At 30.6% G+C, this 17,856-nt stretch overlaps 1 protein-coding gene across 2 annotated transcripts in view; it reads right to left on the bottom strand.

The window, feature by feature from the left end:
* Positions 1–4,114: 4,114 nt before the first annotated feature.
* Positions 4,115–17,856, bottom strand: part of LOC107452839 (uncharacterized) — a 141,369-nt gene continuing 127,627 nt past the window's right edge. For both annotated transcript variants that reach the window (XM_016069452.4, XM_016069451.5), the window contains exons 6-10: positions 16,136–16,334; positions 13,792–13,994; positions 9,301–9,421; positions 7,807–7,956; positions 4,115–5,389 (exon numbers count right to left, since the gene is read on the bottom strand). In XM_016069452.4, coding sequence (XP_015924938.1) covers positions 5,265–5,389; positions 7,807–7,956; positions 9,301–9,421; positions 13,792–13,994; positions 16,136–16,334 — 798 coding nt within the window. In that variant the 3' untranslated portion in view covers positions 4,115–5,264. The remainder of the gene's footprint in view (positions 5,390–7,806; positions 7,957–9,300; positions 9,422–13,791; positions 13,995–16,135; positions 16,335–17,856) is intronic.

Raw genomic sequence — 17,856 nt, 5'->3', positions numbered from 1 at the left:
TTTTAAAAAAAAATCTTGCCTTCATTATTTTTATGAAGTAGTAGGTGTTTGATTGATCTCATTTTAGCGATTGGTTATAAAATGGCTTAACTCTGTGTTTCTCAAAGTGTATGCCAGTGTACCTTGATATGCCATGTAAAGAAATAAGGAATGTTGAGGTACCTAATTCAACTTTAAATGCAAATTATATGAATTCTAATTTATAATCACATTCTTACTTAAGTTTCTAGCTTTTTCTTTATAAAACTGTACAAAATGTCTAAACACGTAACGTAAATACCTCATAACATATTAAACTAAGATAATTAAGGAAAAAACATCTATTAAACTTAAACTATAAAATATATGATTAGTGGACCTCAGGATGTTAGTGATGTCTCATGTCTTTAATAAATTTGGCTGTAATCGATAAATGAAGATAAGATATACATTCTATGTAAGTGAGAACTGCACCAATAAACTAACTTATATGGTTAAAGTAGTGCATCGTTGCAATGGGTAAAAATGTACACTTGCGCGATCAAAATGGTTCTAATAGTAGTTTTTGTGCTTCTACAGTAAGCTATCAGTAATGAACAGTGGTGTGATTATTGCTTCAATTCATCTTAGCCTCTTAAAAACTTAATGTAACTGCATAGGATTTACTCTGGAAAAACTAATTGTTTCAAAGGTATGAAAATTGATAATTTTAGTTGATATTGTATTACTGATAAATTGTCAAACTATTAAAAAGAAATTTTGTCATTGCAGTTCTAGGTAGAGTGAAATTAGAGATTCAAACGACTCCAGAAATGCAATATTGTTTTTCCACTTTTTTTTAAAGATTCGTTACTTAATTGTTGTAATTAATCTTTCATTCCATGAAAACTGGGATAAGACATAAAGAAAGCAGATATGAAGTAAGGAAAAACTTATCTAATAAACTGTAATATTTTTTATGTAAGCTATGTTTACGTAAATATCATTATTTCTCACTTTTTGTTCAACAATGTTATTTCTTTCTTTAACTTTTTGCTGTTGCATACTTTCAACATTTGTGGCTTTCAAGAAATTTTTTTTACAGTGCTATTGAGTTAAAACAATTTTTAAAAATAAATAAACAGTATTTAAAAAACTTATTTGATCTAACAATTGTGATCACTAATTTAATTGTCCATTAATATATATAGTTTAACATATATATGGTGGTTGACAAAATTCATTTAATTCTAATTTATTAAAGTATTAATGCATTACCTTTTCCACCTCTAGGAAAAACATTTTTTGAAACCACAGAAATTTCATAGTAGTTGGATACTTATCCAGCTTGGGAAATGTAAAAAGTCGTCAAACTACTAGTGAGTTATGTTTAATTAATTTTTACAATATGTATTACTGGTATTGTGGTAATAGGTACCTGAAATATTGCATATTAATTCCTAATATATATAATGTTGTCATTGGTCTTTTCAGTTCCCCGAAGCAGACAAGAACATACATGTCAGCTTCTATAATTTAAACAAAAGATTTTTTTTTAATATGCTAAGTGGAAGTAATTTTTATGCAATTAACGACTAGATGCAATTTTAACAAATGTATGAGACCTATTTTATTTTATAACCGTCGTTGAACAGCAGACCCAATTTTTGGGCTTATGACTACTAATGTTTAAGTATATAGCCTTGTAATTTTGAACCCAATCCAGAAGACAGGGGAACTCTTGGGTCAAATATTGAGTGAAATTTGCCTTTGTGGAGGACTTTTTGATGGAACTAACCCGCATTTGCGTTACATGGAGAGGAAGGCCACGAGAACCCCCCATCGTTAACCTGACGGCAAGGGGTCTCTATCCCATGATCAGTCTACCATTGAGGATATTTTACGTCAGCATTGTGGTCAGTGCAAGCCGGATGTGGAATTCATATCGACTAGCCATCAATGGGATTCGAACCTGGTTCACCGCATTGGAAGGCAAACGCTTTATCCCCTGAGCCATCGCCGGCTCATATGAGACCCATGAATGAATCGGACTGAATTTTTTTAGTGCTGATGAAATAAAACAAATGGCTTTTGGGGTTGGCAACTATGTACTATGTGGTTTTTCATAAGAGAGGCACAAAATTGGGTGAAAATTTTTTTTAATGTGATAAATTTTGATAAAAGTTTCATTTTTACTGGATATCTCTAATTATATGTAATATACTTAACTTAAATTATAGATAAGCTAACACACATTGCATTGTTTTTAATACAGCCTTTTATTTTTTTGTTATTATTTGGCATTTCTAAGATTTCTTTTTTAGCTAATTTTCAAATAATTGCACTATGTTTAGTGCATAATACTTTCTTACTTAACTATAAAAATTACTCGAAATAAAACTTCATATTTCTTGTGTCATTTTAAAATTAATTCAATTGTAATTTCTTGTTTAACCCTTTGAAGTAGAATTTTTATTAAGCATATTTTTTTTATACTTTTTGTATTAATGAAGTATAAGTGAAAAATATTATATTTTGCATTTTAATAATTTATGGTTATGAAATAGAGCATGAACACCAATGTTCTTTTCTGTGTTAAAAGTAAAATTTTCTAAACCTGGCTCTCTTCCAAAAAATAATTTTTGAAATATGCTTTCTTTTTTTATTCATCATTAAAATTTTTGCTAATTTAAAAAGTCAATTGTTGATAAATTTTTGAATATAAATGAAAAAAGAATTTTGAAACTACTTTTTTTCAAATTTAATATTTATACAAATATAATTCTGATAATCTTAAAGATTTTTTTTCTTCTAATGATTAGATTATTTTTTTTTATAATAAAAAAAATGCTAAAATATGTTATGGCTAGTAATTAGTGTCAGAAATATATATATATATATATATATATATATATATATATATATATATATATATATATATATATATATATATATATATATATATATATATATATATATATATATATATATATATATATATATATATATATATATATATATATATATATATATATATATATATATATATATATAAGGGACACCGGTGTCCCATCTGCATCAAAGAGAAACTTAAAATTCTTAAGCTTCTATCAATGAAGTATTTTTAAAGATTATGTCTTATAAGTAAATATGTTTTAAAAGCAACAAAATTATATAATAAAAATATTTTAGAAATTTTAAAAAAAAATTAGAGTTTTTGTTCTTATTCTACAATCATCCATTTTATGAATTTTTGTTTTTCATAGCTTTATTATGACTGTTACTTATTAAATTACAGGTTTTTACAGGCAATACATATTAAGGGAGCTATATGCTTTATAAATCCAATAATAAATTTTTCATTTAATAAATTTTAAGGAATAAAGTTTACAATATTTTTCGCTCTTATGTTTACTTATAAAATTGTTATATAAAGTTTGTAATTATTTATGAAACAATCGACAAATATTTTATTTCAAAGTCGTTTAGCAGTTGATCTAATTTTCAGCTAACGATTACCATTGTTCAACTCTGTAGTCTTGTAAGTTTTAACCTAATCCAGAAGACAAGGAAACTCCTTGATCTATTATTGCTAGAAATTAGCCTTCATGGAGGACTTTTTTTTATAGAACTAGCCCACATTTGCTTTGCATTGAAACGAAAACTACGAAAATTTCCCATGATTAGCCTAACGGCAAGTAGACTCTGACCCATGATCTGTCTGCCACTGTGGGTGGTGCCAGCTGGTTGTGGAATTCGTACTGACCAGCCATCATTGGTATTTGAACCTGAGTCATTTCAGTGGGAGGTGAGCACTTTTATCTTTTGAACCACCCTGGCTCAATTTAAAAATATCGAAGATTTCAATTGAATTGATATATTTGTCCTTTAAACATAATATTGAAATTCTTATTTAATTTGATTTTTTTGGCATATTATCCATTTTAGGAAACTATATTTTTCAGTTACTATAATGATAATTACTCATTAATTAGAGTTCTGAAAGTTAATGAATATTTAAATTGCAGTATGTTTAGTAAATTCATAATGTATTTTACAAAACTTGAGCTGAGTTAAAATTATTTTCACAGATTTTGTTATACCTTTTATTTTGGGTTCATAAATTCAACATAAAGTGTAAAATAAAACTATCTGATAACATTGAAAATATATTTATTTTTTTAAAAAATACAATACATGCAAAATATTCACCTTAGCAAAATTTAATTGTAATATATTAGACAAAAACTGCTGGTTAGAGAAAATAAATCTTATCATAGTTTGACTTGTATTTACAAAATACTTATACACTTTCCATTTTTAAAAATTCTAAAAACATTAATAACAACAGCTTGGATGTTAAGTTTTAAATAGAAGATATGCTTCTTGTAGCTCATATTATAACAGGACAAAATTTGTTACTCTATTTTTCTAATTACATTTCATTACAAGCAGAAATCTAAATTTAAATGAGGATGAACAAATAACATGAAGAAAAACACAAAAAGGAAATGTTTGTTATAATATAGTTTAATATCTTTTTCTGCTTTTAAATTGCACTTTTTTATCTCTCTTTAATTAAAATTTAATTTAACAATGCCAAATTTTGTTTTTAAAATAGAAATAATCTTCTATGCAGAAGTTTATATTAAAAAAATATATTAATAATTCTTTTTTGCTTTCATAAAAAGTTTTAATGTGTATATATTTTGATGTAAGGAAATAAAATCACAAGGTAAAATTAATACTTATTTCTTTATAAAATTTAGCTGAAATTCTTTTATAATTTTTAATTTGATTAAGGCTATAAGAAATAAACTATAATAAGATTTACAGCTAAAAATGCACCCAAAGTTTATTTTGTTGTTATCAACCATCCATGCTTTCGTATTCTTTCACAATCTTTACAAGAAATATTTACAATCATCACTCGGGGGAAAAAATTAATACACAACTGTGCCAGAGGCACATAAATAAGGAAACAATAATAGAAACTTAAAAAAGACACGATTCTTAACGTTTCAGAGCACCTCCATAGAAAGCAGTTAATCATAGATTCAGCATTTTTGTTTCTTTGTAGAACTTAAATTGCCAAACTTAAAAGAAAAAAATAGCAGCAATAGCAATTTTAAAGTGTGTAGTATCTTACAAGGGGATATTAAGAATTGTTCAGACTTGATCACAACACAAATATTTCACAAAATTGTCTTTTACAGAATTTAAAAAATTTCTTTAGTCTGAACCAAGGTTCATAAGTCTAGCTTAAGTTCAGTTTTTTACTTTTCCATATTCGGGAACTGTGTAGTCTAACGCCATTTGCTTGCATATAATTCCTTTCTTTGATAGTATCCGTAATGAGCAGGCTGAGCTCGTAGTCGACCGTATATTCTGGAATAGTCGTCTTCGCTAGATCCAGTGTGGGTGTCAGATTCTGAAAAATAAATTTCATCAGTGAATTGTCTATGAAACAGAAAAAAATTGCTAATAAATCTTATTTTTCTTGACGTTTTGATTGCGTGGTTGAAATAAAAGCTTAAATCGTCGTTGAACAGCCTACCCAGTTTGATGTTTACGACTATTAATGTTCAACTCCGTAGCTTTGTAATTTTGAACCCAATCCAGAAGACAGGAATTCTTGGATCAAGTATAGGGTGAAATTTGCCTTTGTGGAGAACTTTTTGATGGAACTAACCCGGATTTGAGTTAGATGGAGAGGAAAACCTCTCATGGTTAGCTTGACAGCAAGGGGACTCAAACCTATGATCCTTCTACCAGTGTGATATTTTATATCAGCGGGGTTGGTGGAATTCGTATTGGACAGCCAACGAGAACCAGACTCAGTTCATTGGAAGGCAGCCACCGTGGCTCAAAATTAAAGACATAGTAGTAACTGGATGGCTCCAGAGCCATCACCATATTTCACCTAACTCGAAGATGTAAGACTTAAAACAATACAAATTTGTGCAGAAAAAAATTGAAGGTTGCCAGAGGCTGTCATCAAGGATGAAACTTAGTTGGTCGAATGTGTCAATTTTAACAGCTTTTTATTTAACATTGGTTTAATGTTTTCCCATTCTTTTCTTTTGTTAAAAAACTATATGCATCTGCACAAAGAAATTTTTTCAAAATGTTAAAAAGTAGTTTTATTAAAACAGGAATGGTCCAAAACTTTAAGAACAAGCGTTAAGTACAAGCTCTTACATGAAACTAGGACATTGTAGATTGCACGAAGCATTAACAGTGTATTTTGGATGAACAATGATGGATATCAGAAGCTTGATATTCAGCAAAAAAAGCTGATAAATGTTGGGTGCTCTAGCACAGGTGTGATCCATTACAAATTTATGAAATCTTGCTCATCAGTCATAATAGAAATATACTGCAACTAACTAGATGTAATGATGTAAAAATTTAACCCCTTTTAGAGCAAATACAGAAATTTTATAAAATCTGGTAACATTTTCATTGAAATGTGCTTGAATTACATTCATTAGGACACAAAAAAAGTTCTGAGCATAAAAATATTTTAAGCTTTAAGTTGCAATAGCTCACAAAAATGTTTACACAAAATGTTATGACAGACCGAAAATGAACCCAGCTTTTCCTTGTTATAGTTTATGCATGTACTGGATTGCAGTTGTTAGTATTTTTTACTTGAAACTTTACAAAATGTAAAGAGATCAAGGAACCTCTGTAGCAAATTTTATTATGATTAGAAAAAGTGAAAACATTTGGTAAAGCCATTGCTCACAATGATAGAGGGGCTGTGAATTCATTAAACAAATAGCATGTATGTGCAGCTATAATGGTTCAACATCCTCTAGTTTGAGCATCATTGAAGCTTGGAGAGGGGAATAACGGCTCAGGTGCTGTTCATGTCAGACCAGGTCCAAAATTACATAGTTTTTCTACAATGGCTGTTGAACTATAGGTTTTTGAAAAACGGGGTGAAAGTAGTAACTTGGATTCATTGATTTAAATCAACTTATTTTTTTTTTTAAATTAATGATTTAAAAAAAGTTAAATTATCAAATCAAGCTGTTGATATATTTATTTTTTTGATTTTAAAATGTGCAAAATATTCAATTCGAAATTTATAAATTTCTTACTAATTTACATAGTTTCTGAAATTTATTATAAATATATTGCTATGTTAATTGGCTCAATTTGTAAAATTGCTTTGTACGATTTGGCTAATAAATTACAGCACTTTTGCAATGACATTTTTAAAATTTTATTAAAAAAAATTAACGGATTTTTCAAATTTAACTTAGCCAAAAATGTAAAATGTAATATATATATATTTTAATTACTTACATCTTTAAAAGTATTACTGCATGGTAAAATCAGGTAGTCTAAACTAGTTATTAATTAATTTGAATAGGAAAATAAAATACTTCCCAAAACTCATTGTTTGTATAATATCTAGACTACCATACCTAGACTCAGAATTCAATCTTGCAAAAATAGAATATAGTTTTTACTGTTTCAACTTTGTGGTTAGCATGGATTTTTTTCACAAAAACATTTTAGTAGTAAAATTTCTTCAAATTCCTTGTTTTAAAACACAATTTTTGAAACCACATTTCATTTAAATTATGCAAATATATTTCTAAATCTTAAAATCTATACAAAATTAAAAGAAACTATCCTAATATGGTATAAAAAAACTGTTTAAAGATAAATTCAGATTACCTTTTCTTATAGTGTGATTTTTTTAAAGACTAAATAAGTTATTCTAATTAGTGATATTTGTCAACCTTCAATTAAGGTAAGTCATAAAGCAGCACAATTCATTTTGTCACAAGAAGAACTGTGCATACAATTAATGAAGTATATTGAACTTACCGAGTCCTGAATCGTATGGTCGTATGAGACTTAGATAACTCCCACTGTGGGCTTTTCTTAGTGGTGTATGCAGACCTGGCATATGAGGAGGTGGTGGCTTTTTGCCGAACTTCGGCACTCGAGCACTCAGACCACAATAGTAAGGATCATCTGAGAAAAAAATGTACACATATATATTTCTTAACAAATAAATCATGCATATTTATTACGTATACAATCTCGTGTTTATTTTATTATGTAATATTTATAAAATCTTATCTATCAATTTGGAGAGGAAATCGAAGTAATCCACAGAAAATGGTGATTATAAGGATGTTCTGAGTGGAATTTCATTTTATGTTACAACCGTCGTTGAACAGCCAACCCAATTTTTGGGTTTACAACCACTAATGTTCAACTCCATAGTCTTGTAATTTTGAACCCAATCCAGTGGACAAGGGAACTCCTGGATCAAGTATTGGAGAAATTTGCCTTCGTGGAGGACTTTTTGATGGAAATAACCCGCAATTGCGTTACATGGAGAGGAGAACCACGAGAACTACCCACGGTTAGACTGACGGCAAAGGGACTCTGGATTCGTATCGATCAGCCATACCTGGGATTCAAATCCGGTTCACCTCATTCTGAGTGGCATTTAGAAGAAAAGCAAATTTGTAAGGATTATATGATTTGGATCATTTATATGCAACAGTAAAGAAAGGGGAAAATGATCTGCACATGTTGTAATTTTGCACATGTTGTAATAAGCCGGGCCAGTGTCTGGCATATATGGGTACCTATAGTGTCTGCATTCCTTTACTCCTAAACTTTTGATGAAAAAGAGGAAGATATTTTTACAAATTTATAAAATTATATTCCAGAAAGCGTTTTTGTTGAATTACTGAAAACTTGTTTTGCTCAAAACTGCTACTGTGGTATAAAGTTTGTTTTCTTAAAGGGGGGAAAAACAATCTCGTTTGGATTTGTGTTAATTAGACATAAATGTGGAGCTTTTTCTTTATTTTTGCAATTCATGCAATTCTACCTTAAATGATAAGTTTTCCTGGCATATAGAATGTCCCAAATGCACTTAAAAAAGCTTTATTACAAAATTTGCTTATAATTATGCATAGGGTGCGATAATTAATAATCATTTGTCTAGTTTGAAATGTAAGACACATTGACTTGAAATTTTGATGATAAATTTTATTGTACAGATTATAAAAAATTCTTAATTAAAACTGCAAGAGATAAAATTTAAAAAATTGTTGTATTTAATAAACTTTGCATTACTTGTAATAATTTTTTCTGTGACTTATTTCTGTTTTAGGGAACAGTTGAAACCCCATGCAGTCTTTATTTTTATAGAAAAAAAGAATTACTCTTCATATCATATTTATACTGAGATTATTATTTCGATTTTGATTCTGGTTATTATGGTGCAATTTGGCCATTGTTATTGAGTATAGTCTTGCACATTTTTATAGGAGAAAAAAGAATTATTGCATATCATACCATATATACTAGGATTCCTATTTCGATTTTGATTCTGGTTGTTATTATTATTGTTATTGTTATGGTGATTTTTGGCCGTTGGGAAATCAAAACGTTCATCTTCTTTGTCTTCATAATCAGGCTGGAAAAAAAAAGATTCACAATAAAGTATTAACTTCGTGAAATGTTATGCAAGATATAGTTTATAAATACTTCACATCGTGATAAGTTAGGGTGTTTTTATTATAACTTAAAGAACAGATTATACACACCATGCAATGGACTTTGACTATAAAGCAATGAAATTAAATTTTGTTTTATACACGAGATAACTGATAGGGGATAGAAAGAGTTATAAATAAATAATAACCCTGGCAAGCTTTTAAATACTTTTTAAGCTCAATTGAGATGTTTCAAATCTGACTTATTTGGGGGGAAATGTAGTCTAATAAAATTAGGTAATTTAGTTATAATTTTCTTTTCTAATAAGAAAACGTTTCATAGTTCATACAATGGAATTTTTATTGGCAACAGTAGATTTCTCAAACTAGCTACAGTGGGAAAGTAACTTTTGAATTGAAATGGAAAAGCTTCAAAGAATTATTCATTTAAAGGTCTTCTTCCGACAGCAGAGGAATTCTAGTTTCTCGTTTATGGAGAATTATATTTTCTCTATTAATAAGGCAGTGTTTTTTTTTTCCTTAGACAATTTAATTAAAATCTTTGTTTCATTTTATTTATTGATATATGTTTAGTTAAACCTAGGTATCAAGTTTTTAAATGTAAAGGTTGTTTTCAAAATTATTACAATATTTTTTGAACATTTTTATAGGGGTACAAGATTAGGGAAGAATTCCTAGGAAAAGTTTTGGTCTGCCTAAACTAACTATCTAAAAGGAATGTTTTCTGTTAAAGATAGCCACAAATCACTTTATATGTCAATTTGTTTATTTATGAGTTTAAATTCCTTATGTTTATGAGTGGGACTTTAAATTTAGTGTTATAAATTGTAAACTATTTCAATATATTTTGACTTCTATTATTTTTATCTAGTTCAGTGATTATCAAACTTATTTCTTTTACCGCCCCCTTTGAAAATCAATTATTTTTCAGCCCCCCCCATTTTTTATACACCCCTAAAACTTAAAAACCACAATTTTATTACTTTAATTAATTTAGTTTATTAGTCGGTTCTGACGTTTAAACTTACATTCTAAACTAGAAATTTTTACCAGTGAGAGCAAATAAAACCCAACTTTATAATATTAATACTATATTTTAATCAAATTAAAAGAAACAATGCAAATATGTAATCAGTTTTCGTTTTTATACTAATCTAATGAGATGGATGAATTTGATGATATTTAATAAGTTTGTTGATATCAGGTTCGATTTTACTCAAAAACAGTCGTAAGTCGCTGCGTTTGGTAACTTGCAAATTATTTCTCTTTTTAGTAAGCAGCGTTGTCGCAGCACTAAATCAACTTTTACACAAATATGACGATGGGAATGCTATCAAAAATCGTTCAACGATAGACCACAATCCAGGGTACAACTGGGGAATTGACTTTTGTAGCCAAAATTGTTGGTAGCCATTTTTGTATTTGATTTTTGTTTCATCGTTCGTTGTCAGTTCCATGAGTTCTTCCAACTGGGGTGATATTGCTATGTTGATATTTGAAAAAGGATCTAACACCCAGTCTGGTATTTCCAATTTCAAAATTTCCTGGAATCTTTCAATGAAATCACTGTGAAGATCTTTCAAATGTTGGCAGTAGACGAGCAAGTCGTCGTTGTTGCAGGATACTGATAAATTGGGAAAATTATGGAACTCACGTCTGCCGATATTCTTTTCGTGTAAGAGCAGCTTGGCTACGAAAGCAGCGATGACATTTTTTGTTTTTATAAAGTTCAAGTCATCGCCTTGAAGTTGGAGATTCATATCATTAAGCAATGTATAAAGGTCTGTTAGGTATGCGATATCATTCTTTGACGTGATGAGGTTTTCGCGCAATTCTGTGTCTTCGTTTTCCAATAACTCTATGACAGAGTCAAACAGATTGTAAAAACGAGTCAGACAATTTCCTTTTGATAGCCAACGCACTTCTGTGTGTAAGATCAATCTGTTGAAATCTTCATCAATATAAACACAAAACTGATTAAATAATCTGTCATTTAAAGAGTTGTTTCGGATTTTATTGACTGCTCTGATGACATGTCGCAATGATTGAAATAGTCGTTCACTTAAATTTCTAGCAACTAAATGCTGTCGATGTATAACGCAATGTACAGCAAGCATATCAGGAATTTTCTTTTTTGAGTACGATATGAATCCTTTTTGACACCCCGTCATAGCTGGAGCACCATCTGTAGCAGCTGATATAATATTCTTCAACGGAATTCCTTTTTCATCACAAAACTTTTCCAGTGTTTTAAATACGGTTTCTCCTTTCGTGTCTGTCTCTAAATTTCTAGCAAATAAAAGTTCTTGACATATTTTTTCATCTTTAATAAATCTCATGTAAGACAACAACAATGCTTCATTAGTTGGTAAGGTGGACTCATCCAACTGAATTGAAAATTTACTAGTCTTCAGATGATTGCACAATGACTTTTCAATGTTTTCAGCCATTTCATCAATTCGTCTTTGGACAGAACTATTGCTCAAAGGAATTTTTCGAATTATATCTGCCGCTGGTTTATGGAGCACAGTAGATATAACTTCTTTTATCGCCGACAAAATTAACGTTTCTCCGATGGTGTGTGGTTTACATGTTTGAGCAATTAACAGAGAGATATTGTATGAAGCTCGAAGTCCGTCATCGCCTTGCTTAGCAGCCATCGAAAAAAGTTTTGATACACTTGGCTGAGCATTATGCTTCTTTTCCAGATCTTGAAAATAGGCTACATTTTTGTCCTTCTTATCCGGATGCATTTTATTCAAATGATCTTGAAGTCTTGAAGGCTTCATCGCTTCGCTCTGATGCAATGTAATTAAGGTAAAATTGCTCTGATTTTTTAACTATCATCGATCTTGTTCCTTTATCTATCCGCAGAAACTTGTTACAACTTGATTGTGTACGGTGTGCGGACTATCCTACGAAATCTATGTTAAGTATTTTAAGTTTTTATAACATCATACAGGGTAGAAATATAAACTAATTATTCGTTATTGTGTAGTAGGTGGGTTTTAATTTTAGTGAAATTTAAAATACCATATAAAGTAAATGAAATTACAAATTATACATCGCCCCCCTAACCCACATCAACGCCCCCTCATTTTTTCTGGGCCCCTTAACGCCCCCCTCTAGGTTTCAAACGCCCCCAAGGGGGCGTTATCGCCCACTTTGAGAAAGACTGATCTAGTTTATTCAAAAATTGTGTTAATTAAGTAAGTTATTTTTTTCTTGGTTAAAGAAAAAAATGATTTTAACAATATATAAATTTTACTTTCTAAATTGTTTTGAAAAAGTTATTGTAATTAGAAAAAGCACCATAATTTGGATAGAAATTTCAAAACAAAAAAACTTTTGAGAAAATACCAGGTTCTGAGAATTTTCTGCATCTTAGCATTTTTATACATTTTTCAGAATTATTGCATCTTTTAAGCATATAATCTTGAGGCGGCTTAATGGGAAACTTCAATTAAATAAGGAAATTAGTCTCCGTTGGTTAACAGGAAAAAAGTAGAACCTATTTTCTGGCTAAAGTTTATCTATCCTTTAATATCAAATGCAACCCTAGTCTACTCTGATAAAAAAAGGTTTCTTCTAAGAAGATTGAAGGCAACTTCTTCCTAAGTGCTTTTTGTAGTGTTTTATATTTTATATCCGTCCTTGAACAGCCGACCCAATTTTGCATTTATGACTACTAATGTTCAACTCTGTAGCCTTGTAATTTTGAACCAATCCAGAAGACAAGGAAACTCCTGGATCAGTACCCCCAGAGGTATGATTTGTTATGGGAACATGGATGACTTCATGACTCGACAGATTTAGCGTGTATCAATCACCATTTACTACACGGGGAGTCTTCGGCCGGCGGGGATTGAACCCACAAACTCTTGGACATGGGCTCACTGCCTGACCATCCAGGCTATCCCGGCCTCTTTCTGTTGTAGTGTTAAATCTGCCTAATAAAATAAACCTTTCTATGACATCAAAAAATTCTAAATACAATACAGTGGAGAGTTTTCAACTTGAATTGGATGGCCATTCCTTATTTGATGTAGGCAAGAAAATTTGTTTTTCAGATAGAACTTTCTATGTTATTGGGTCACTGTTTTGCCTTTTCTTAGTGGAATTTTGCTTAAGAACTGCTATACTCGGAGAAGAGTCTTATGTGATCTGGGTATTTGTAATTAATTTAAAAGCGTGTTTCTAACATGTGAATTTTTTGTCGAATTTATGAATTAAAGGTGTAACTCTCTCTGTTCTATTACATTCTTCATTTTATAATGACTGTATAAACTGATTTGTGTATGACATTAAATGCTCAAATTCCAAAAATTACCGTAGGTACAGGAACCCTTGGAATATCTCTAGGAGGCAGTTTTGGAGGTTTAGGATCACCCAAGATGCCGTAAATGGAATTTCTTGACGTCATTCCGGGTAAGCTGTACGGATCCTCTTCAGCTATGCGATTACCTTGGCGTAGAGGTGGCCTCTCGAATATGCTGGCCAAATTGGGAGCACTAGGACGTTTTGACATGACAGCTGTAAAAAATGATCTAATTTTAATACTATTAATAGTTAATTACATTAAACATTTCTAGTATTTATACTCCCGAATGAGTAACTAAAATATGTTGCTTTTCCTTATGAAATTAATAAACATTAAATTGCAATAAGCTATTCTATTGCAATTTTCATTTTTTTAACATAACATAATTTAAGATTAAATATAAAAACAATTTATTTTGTGAGAAATAAATAAAAGTAAAAAAACTGTACATTAATAAGTAATTAACACTACATAAATCACAACAATTCGATTTAACCCCTTCCTTCTCGCTCCCGTAAAAATGACGGGGTGAGGTTTCGCCCTCTATTTCTCGCTCCCGTGATATTCTCGGGCTGGAGTGTTCAGTAGTAACGCCCCAATAAGAATAAAACTAATTCATTTTTTTGCTCAGAAAACATTTTATTTTTCATTTTACACACCAGATGGCAGTACCAGAATATTTTTAAGATAATTCTAGATAGTTTAATTTAAACTAGATGTCAGCACTAATCAAATACGTGTTTAAAAAAATAGGCACTTTTATGACCGTTTTCTTGAAAATTAACCGATCGTTAAGGGGTTAATTATAGATTTCTAAATATTGAATTGCTTTTAATTAATGGTGTGTGTTTTACTTTCTGTTTTGTAAATTACTTTTTACTAAAGGAATAATAAAGAAAGATCATTACATGTACAAAAAAGAAACATTTATTAGTCTGTTTTTTTATTTATCCTTTATTATAAGTCAAAATATAAAATTGAAAAATTATTATGTACAAATTATAAAAATATGTTGCTTTGATCAAAATAATGGAAACACTTCTATAACTCTATTTAAACAAATTTTCTTTTAGCAACTAATAGATTTTACAAGGCAAAACTGTTGGCTGCAATTTGAAAAATCATCCTTGAAGCTTTTAGAAATGGCATCCTTTTTTAAACTGTGCAAAATTTGCATCGACCAAACTGAATGTAGGAATTCAAAAACTGATTTCCTTTTTCAATACCACTATAGTTAAAAAAGGCATTCTTATAAGAATATAGTAATTCTGTAGAATGATTTCAAAATTGCTGTTATTAAAGCTAGAAAGAAGTTGTTAATTTTTCACGCTCATTTTGGTTAATGCAAACTTTCCATAGTTAAAAAAGTACATTTCTAAAAGCGTCAAGCATGATTTTTTTTAAAATTGTTCCAACAGTTTCGCTCTGTAAAATCTTCCAAAACAATCGTTGCTAAAAAAAAAATTGTTTACATAGAGTTAGCATAGAAGTGTTTCCACAATTTTGATCAACTTTTGTATATATATCAGGGTATTTTGAGTAACTATCCTAACTGCGTATTTTTAGAAATCTTTAAAAAAAAAAAAAAAAAAAAAAAAAAAAAAAAAAAAAAAAAAAAACATACACTGGGGATGTCAGATTAATATTTATGCTAACGAAAAAAAAAAAACTTATTACGGTTGGATAAATTAATTTTGATGAAGGTGGGTGTGTAAAGCGTCAAAACTTGTTTGATTGCCTAGTTTAAACTTGAAAGTGAGTCGGATAATCGTCTTTCAGCTGTAATAGATTACGGCAGTGTTTCCCAAAGTGTGGTACGCGTACCCTCAGGGCTATGGGAACAGTTTAGCGGAGGTACGCGTTCTTATGCGAAATATCTTGCAACAAACGAAAATTTAAAAAAATTTTATTTAAAAACAAAGCTGGCCATGAAAATTTACGATTACGTATTTTTCTATTGGCTATTTTTTGGAGAGTTAACAGTTAATAATCAGTGGGGACAACAGCCAGTTGCGATTTTTAACTTTTGTGCAATTTTTTTTATAGTAAAAAATGCATTAATTTTTTTTATTAGTGGTACACAGCGTTGCGAAAAATTTGGAAAGGGTACACAAAAGTCATAAGTTTGGGAAACACTGGATGACAGTAATAACAGATTATGATGTTCGACACACCCCTTTCTCAATATTCGTTCCTATGGACTTTTCTCAATAGGAATCAATCTTTCTGCTTAACAAGTTTCTTTTTTTCTTCATGTTTTTTATAAGTCAGAAATCAGTCAAAACTCTTATAGCAGCTGGGGTTGTATTCTCTATTCGTGAATCGAATGAAGTATAATTGGAAGAACACTTACTTGGTGGCAGTTTTGATTTGAGCATGTCCAAGGCAACTATGTTTATGATCATGACCCAACAAGGCAAGTCGAGCACTTCGGCATTGTCTTTGACGAAACCTACGACACAAATACACTGAGTTTCCAGTTTCCGGCGATCCGGATACGCTCTTCTTAATTCTCTGGAAATATGTTGCTGGAATTTTTTCATATCGAACATCTGAAATAATATAGATATAGTAAAATCAATAATCTATTTTTGTTGTTGTTGATAGAGTTCAAAAATACAAAAAAAAACTGTGATGTTATAACTGGGCAATCAAACAAGTAATGATGTTATAACATCATTTCTTAGTTCGCAATTAGATTAAAAGTTACTTTTTCAGCCACTGGTTTGCCACTTCGAGGTAGAGTGACAGAAAGTGTTTGCTATTGACAATGTTAACCTTCATTTATGAAAAGGTACCCCACCATACAATTGAGTAAACGTGTCTTATATACTGACAGGGGTCTGTCCAGACATTTTGTGAAAGGTCCGGTTTTCGTGAAATTGTGAGAAAATTACTCACATTCTTTCAACCAGGGTCCGCTTTTATGAATTTGTGCAAATAGGGTCCGGTTATTGCAAAAAACTTTTTCAATGAATTTTTTAAATTGTAAATAGGTACAAGATTATGCTCGGCACTGTAAAATTATAATAAAAAAACTAAATTTTCAAAAATATACAGCAATTGCTGCTTCTAAATTAGAGATGCAACATACAAATATTTGGTATTTAGCCTATACTGCTGAACGCAGAATATTCATTTCGGACGAATAATGAAAGAATCGTCTGCCGAAGACAAAACTTGATTCGTTTACATCCATCTTTCTTGTTTTCTGCCCTGGGAAGGGTTTATTCAATTAACAAAACAATAATGAAGATAAACAAATTTGTGAAGGGTCCGATTAAAAAAAATCATTTTGTGAAGGGTCCGTTTTTAAATTAAAATATTTTGTGAAGGGTCCGTTTTTATGAAAAGATATTTTGTGAAGGGTCCGTTAACGGACCCAAATTTCCTCTAAGCAGATCCCTGACTAGTGAATTAGAATTATATTTTTGTAGTGGTAGATACACTACTGTACTCACCCACCAACCTTAGTAGGGACTGAGGGTGCGCGGTAGCGGTTCTCGTTAAACTGTTCTACCATAATGAGCTAGACTTCGCGCGCAGGTCGTCGCACTACCAAAGCTGGGAAGCCATCCCCCCAGCAGAGAATCAAAATTGCGATGGCATGTCTTCGGATCATCCTCGGGGTGTTTCCCAGACCGTCGCTAATTAGCGATCGCAACACTCGAATACGCCATCTGGGGAGAGACCGTTTTCATGCCTTTAGCCCTTCTCCCTTCCCGCTCCTCCTCTTTTCAGTTGTATAGGAATGTACTACGATATTTTCCCTTTTCTTAATATTTTTCCTTTTTATTTAATAACAATATTTCTTAAAATTTGCATGATACTTTTCTTTAGAGTTATGTTTAATGTAGTTTGCAGTTCCATATAGTTTTCCAACTTAAAAGATTTTAATCTATATGAAAATCAAGAAAGAAACTAACGTACTTCCTTCCTCTATGACTTTCCGCACGCTAATGGGGAAAGCATGTGAAGTGTTGCCATAGGTAAAGAGCTCTGCTCTACGCCACCTGCAGCCCATTTCGATCGCCAATAGCCCATTGTGCAGCTCTAGTGCGACGTAAATAAAGT

The sequence above is a fragment of the Parasteatoda tepidariorum genome, chromosome 5, assembly GCF_982258835.1.
Source record: "Parasteatoda tepidariorum strain Cologne lab strain chromosome 5, Ptep-v5.0, whole genome shotgun sequence".
In the NCBI taxonomy this organism is placed as follows: domain Eukaryota; kingdom Metazoa; phylum Arthropoda; class Arachnida; order Araneae; family Theridiidae; genus Parasteatoda; species Parasteatoda tepidariorum.
The sequence above is the reverse complement of the archived record's forward strand: the minus strand, read 5'-3'. Positions and strand labels throughout refer to the sequence as shown.